This window comes from Galeopterus variegatus, unplaced genomic scaffold (assembly GCF_000696425.1).
Source record: "Galeopterus variegatus unplaced genomic scaffold, G_variegatus-3.0.2 Scaffold5784, whole genome shotgun sequence".
Taxonomy (NCBI): domain Eukaryota; kingdom Metazoa; phylum Chordata; class Mammalia; order Dermoptera; family Cynocephalidae; genus Galeopterus; species Galeopterus variegatus.
In genome coordinates this window covers 121254-127253 of record NW_007731895.1, presented here as the reverse complement: position 1 = coordinate 127253, position 6000 = coordinate 121254, and the positions used below count along the sequence as shown (strand labels likewise).

Sequence of the window (6000 nt, the reverse complement as noted above, 5' to 3'; positions counted from 1 at the left end):
AACTAAGTCCACAGTTTATATTAGAATTCACTCTGCATTATACATGCTAAGGGTTTTGACAAACGTACGCTGACGTGTATTTGCCATTACAACGTCATACAGAACAGCAGGTTTTGCTGCTGTAAACCTCTGAGCTCTACCTAGTCATCCCAACCTCCCTTCCTGTGCTATCTGTGGCTGTTTTTGCAGTACCATGGCAGAGTTGAGCAGCTGAAACAGAAATTTATTACTTGCAAAGCCCAAAATTTAATATCTGGTTCCTGACAGAGAAAGTTTCCTGACCACCAAGATATGGAAACAACCTAAGTGCCATCTACAGATGAATGGATTTTTTAAAATGTGGTATTTGTACACAATGAAATACAATTCAGTCTTTAAAAAGAAGGAGATTCTGTCATTTGCAACAACATGGACAAACTTGGAGGACATTATGCTGAGTGAAATAAGCCAGGCACAAAAGACAAATACCACATAATTTCACTTATATGTGGAATCTAGAAAAGTTCAGCACATAAAAGAGGAGAATGGTTTTACCAGAGGCTGGGGGTGGGGAGATGAATGGAGAAAGCTGAGATGTTAGTCAAAGGATACAAAGTATCAGTGATTACTGCACTACAGTTAATAATAATGTATTATGTATTTAAAATTGCTGAAAGAGTAGATTTAAAATGTTTTCTCTGGCCAGCCCGGTGGCGCACTCGGTAGAGTGCGGCACTTGGGAGCACTGCGGCGCTCCCGCAGAGGGTTCGGATCCCATATAGAGACCAGTCCGCTCACTGGTTGAGCGCGGTGCGGGCGCGACACCGAGGGTTGCGATCCCCGAGGGTTGCGATCCCCGTTGCCGGTCGCGATCCCCGTTGCCGGTTGCGGTACGGGCGCGACACTGAGGGTTGCGATCCCATTACCGGTCACGAAAAAAGACAAAAAGGAAAAAAAAAAAAAGTTCTCTCTGAAAGAAAGTGAGTCGAGACGACTGGTACCGATCAAGCTTTATTAAAGGAAAAGAACCTGCTAGGCTGTACCCAAAGTGGGGGGCAGCCCAGGGCTGCCCTCAAAATGGAGGACAGCACTAGGTGTGGGGGTGGTTGAGCTTCTATAGGGCACCAAGGGTTGGCTGATACCATCAAGGAGGGCCATTATGCTAATGTAGAAACCATGCAGCCAGGGTGGAGAACTACACCCTTGCAGAAGCAAAAGGGTTTCTGTTTAAGTCAGGAGGCTTCTCCTAAAGGGAAGTGGGGAGGGGTTTGGTGCTGGAGTAGAAGACAAGGGGGGCGGCTATTTTGTGCTTATTATGTGCACAATGGCACCGGTCACGTCCAAAATCCATCACTCACCACAAAGAATTAAGTGTGTGAGGTGATGGATATATTAGCCCGATTTAATCATTCCACAATGTATACCTGTATCGTAATATCACATTGTCCCTCATAAATATATACAATTATTGTTTGTCAATAGAAAATTTAACTTAAAAAGAAAGTTTCCTGACCCCTGGACTAGGCAATTATTAAGGATCCTTCCAGTTTCTAAAAGTAAATACCGGAAGTGATTTACCATTAAAAATAATCTACTATATGCCCACACAAATGCTTGCATACATTGTTCACAGTAGCATTACTCATAACAGCTCCAAGATGAAAACAACCCAAATGTCCATCCATTAAAGAATGAATAAACAAAATGTGGTATACGCATACAACGGAATATTATTTGGCCATAAAAGGAATGAAGAACTGATACATGCTACAATATGGATGAATTTTGAAAACACTATGCTAAGTGATACAAGCCAGAAACAAGGTCATATATTGTATGATTCCATTTACATGAAATGTCCAGAATAGGCAAATCCATAGAGACAGAACGTAGATTGGTNCGGAATGTTATTTGGCCATAAAAGGAATGAAGAACTGATACATGCTACAATATGGATGAATTTTGAAAACACTATGCTAAGTGATACAAGCCAGAAACAAGGTCATATATTGTATGATTCCATTTACATGAAATGTCCAGAATAGGCAAATCCATAGAGACAGAACGTAGATTGGTCTGTGTTGGGGTGGGGGAGGGGTTCTTTTTGTGGTGATGAAAATGTCCTAAAACTGATTATGGTGATGGTTGAACAAGTCTGTGAATATACTATAAGCTATTGAATTACATTCTTTAAATGAGGGAATTGTATGGTATGCAAATTATATATTAATAAAGATTTTTTAAAAAGTTAAAAAAGGGCCGGCCCGGTGGCGCAATGGGTAGTGCGCCACTTGGGAAGCGCGGCGGCGCTACCGTCCGAGGGTTCGGATCCCACATACAGACCGGCTCCCGCTCACTGGCTGAGCGAGGCGCGGGAGCAACGCCGAGGCTTGCGATCCCGTTGCCGGTCCCCGGTCCGGTACGGGGGCAACACTGAGGGTTGCGATCCGTTGCCGGACACGGAAAAAAGACAAAAAAAAAAAGTTAAAAAAAAACACCATGTACTTTTTTACCCAGGAATTCCATTTCTATAAATTTACCCCATAGACAAATAGGCTTACATGTTCAAAATAACACAATTCATACAAGGATATTTACTGCAGTACTGTTTGTAACAGCAAAAGGGTGAAAACCCAAATGTCCACCCACAATGAATTCAGTAAATTAAGGTATATACATATAATGGAACATTTTACAGCTATTAAATAGAATAAGGCAACTCCATATGTACTGATCTGAAAGACATGTTGTTAAATTAAAAAACAGCAAGGTGGAGAACAGTATATATAGATGCTGTAGTAGGAAGAATAATGGCCCCCCAAAGATGTCCACTTCCTAACTCCTGTAACCTGTTAATATGTGTCAGGATCTGGTACGTTTTTCACCTGAGCTCACATTTAACTCCAAGATTTTGTAAACTCTGCATCAATTCAGAAGAGAACCTGTATTTATACAGTCTGATAATGATAATGGTGAAAGTCTTTTGAGTGTGAACTTCATCCCAGATTTGGATTTTTATTAAAACTAGACATTAACACGATTTATGCTGAGATGTAAGGAGCCTGAGGTTTAAAAAAGAAAAATCCTAGTCTGAATAAAATGTTCTATGGAGGTTTACCACATACCTTAAAAAATGTTCACATCCTTTAATCTAGTAATTCTTATTACAAGAATACTGTCCAGTGAGGGAAGGAAGGGAAGGAGGGAGGGAAGGAAGGAGGGAAGGAGACAGGGAGGAAAAATGGGAGGGAGAGAAGGAGGGAAAGAGGGAAGGAAGGAAAATAATGAGAATCAAGGAAGAGCAATGCAAAGATGTTCATTGCAGCATGAGTTCTAATTTAAAAAAATGATAAATGTCCAACATTGGGAGACTGGTGAAGCAAATTACAGTATAATAAATTCATTCATTCAAAATTATGTTTATAAGAAGCTCTTGTGATGTAGGGATATTAAAAAGGATAAAAATTTATATTTACTATGATCTTAACTACATTTTCTTAAAATTCAGGATTGTCAGAAAACATGAGAAAGTTACTAGTGGTGCCTCTGAGTATTGACATTATGGGGATTTCTTTCCCCTACTTCAATACATTTTATAAATGTTCTATAATGAGCACTTCTTACGTTGATAATCAGGAAAAAAATCTAAACTGAAAAATTAATGTGTCACAGAGGCTGTCTACTGCGACTCCTTACGTTTATGTAAAAGATACTGTAACGTTCTGCAGTAGAACTGAACCCTCTGCGGTTTAAAACCCCTCTGATTCCAGGGTCAAACAGAGACACGCTCATTACTAGCCTTCACAGGTCGTGCCCCGAGAAGCTGGGACAACTGCATTCCCAACCCTCGCCTGATTCCCAATGAGGAACCGAACTGACCAGGCTCCTCCCCATTTGGCCCGTGGAAATTATGGATTAGGAAAGTATCACATTCGTTTCACCCCAACCAAGACCTTAAAAGGCAGTAATCCTGTCATTCTCGGCCGCTCCCAACGCTTTTCCCCTCACACCCACCCCGGGAACCAAGGTTTTCGCCCAGTCGACAGTGGCCGCGCTCCGGGAGTGCGGACCGGGGTCCACCCCAGCCGCCGCGTGCCGCTCGGCTCCCAGGTCCCGCCGTGAGGAGGACTGCGGGGACCCGAAAAAGGAAGAAGCCCGCACCGGCGCTTACCGGGGCCCCCCGCGGGTGCTGTCATGGCGACGAACGCCCGCCGTCCGTGCAGGCGCCCAGCGGTTGGCGCCCCCGCTGACCGGTCGCAGGTAGCGTGGAAACCCGACTCCACAAAATCACCTGACACATAACACAAATGATAGCCATTCTCGCTCAACCCCTCAGATTTTAATATTTTCAAGTCTTTTTTTGACGAGTTGTAATTATCTTAATCTATCCTCAATCAGGCCTCCATATTCTCTGGATGTTCTCCAGCTCAATCAGAAAGATTTCTTGAATTTCAGAAAATACTAAATGTTAATGCCTTCAGTGCTGAAGTGATTAAGTTTTTTAAAAAGCCATTCTCGCTCAACCCCTCAGATTTTAATATTTTCAAGTCTTTTTTTGACGAGTTGTAATTATCTTAATCTATCCTCAATCAGGCCTCCATATTCTCTGGATGTTCTCCAGCTCAATCAGAAAGATTTCTTGAATTTCAGAAAATACTAAATGTTAATGCCTTCAGTGCTGAAGTGATTAAGTTTTTTAAAAAGCCATTCTCGCTCAACCCCTCAGATTTTAATATTTTCAAGTCTTTTTTTGACGAGTTGTAATTATCTTAATCTATCCTCAATCAGGCCTCCATATTCTCTGGATGTTCTCCAGCTCAATCAGAAAGATTTCTTGAATTTCAGAAAATACTAAATGTTAATGCCTTCAGTGCTGAAGTGATTAAGTTTTTTAAAAAGCCATTCTCGCTCAACCCCTCAGATTTTAATATTTTCAAGTCTTTTTTTGACGAGTTGTAATTATCTTAATCTATCCTCAATCAGGCCTCCATATTCTCTGGATGTTCTCCAGCTCAATCAAAAAGATTTCTTGAGTTTCAGAAAATACTAAATGTTAATGCCTTCAGTGCTGAAGTGATTAAGTTTTTTAAAAAAATTTTAAACTTTAAAATTTTATTTTAAAAATTTTAAATTGTTTCTTGAGTTTCAGAAAATACTAAATGTTAATGCCTTCAGTGCTGAAGTGATTAAGTTTTTAAAAAAAATTTTAAACTTTAAAATTTTATTTTAAAAATTTTAAATTGCGGCCCGGTGGCGCACTGCTACAGTGCGCCGCTTGGGAGCGTGGCTGCGCTCCTGCCGAGGGTTCGGATCCCACATACAGACTGGTTCCGGCTCACTGGCTGAGCGAGGTGCGGGCGCAACACTGAGGGTTGCGATCTGTTGCCGGACACGAAAAAAGACAAAAAGGAAAAAAATTTTTTTTTTAAATTGAAAATAGCTTTGAGATATACAATTGATAGGGTTTGCATTTGATTACAATTCTCTAATAATATTGCATATTTAAAGTGTATAATTCAGTGTATTCATAGAGTTGTACAACCATCACCACAATCAACTTTAGAACATTGTCATCACCCCAGAGCAAACACTTTCCATTTCTCCCCCAATCCTAGGCAACCACTAATCTACTTCCTCTATGAATTTGCCTGTTCTGGATATTTCATGTAAATGGAATCATACAATATATGACCTTTTGTGTCTGGCTCCTCTCACTTAGCATAATGTCTTCAAGGTTTATTTATGTTTTAGCACATATCAGCACTTTCTTCCTTTTTATGGTGGAATAAATTCGTTTGCACATACCACATTTTATCAGCTGATGGATATTCAGTTTGTTTCTACTTTTGACTATGAATAGTGCTACTATGAACATTCATGTACAATTTTTGTGTGGATGTATATGGACATATTTCTCTTGTGTATATATTTACCAGGGAATTTTTTGTTCATGGGTTACTATGTTTAACTTTGTGAGGAACTGCCAAACAGTTTTGCAAAGCAGCTTTACCATTTTACATT

The 6000-nt window shown here is 40.5% G+C and overlaps 1 protein-coding gene across 1 annotated transcript in view; it reads right to left on the bottom strand.

The window, feature by feature from the left end:
- FAM151B (family with sequence similarity 151, member B) overlaps positions 1–4259 on the bottom strand; it is a gene marked incomplete at its 3' end in the record, with an annotated part of 25277 nt that extends 21018 nt beyond the window's left edge. The window contains exon 1 of the mRNA XM_008589976.1: positions 4151–4259. Within this exon, the coding sequence (XP_008588198.1) occupies positions 4151–4175 (25 nt within the window). The remainder of the gene's footprint in view (positions 1–4150) is intronic.
- Between the last annotated feature and the right edge of the window lie 1741 nt (positions 4260–6000).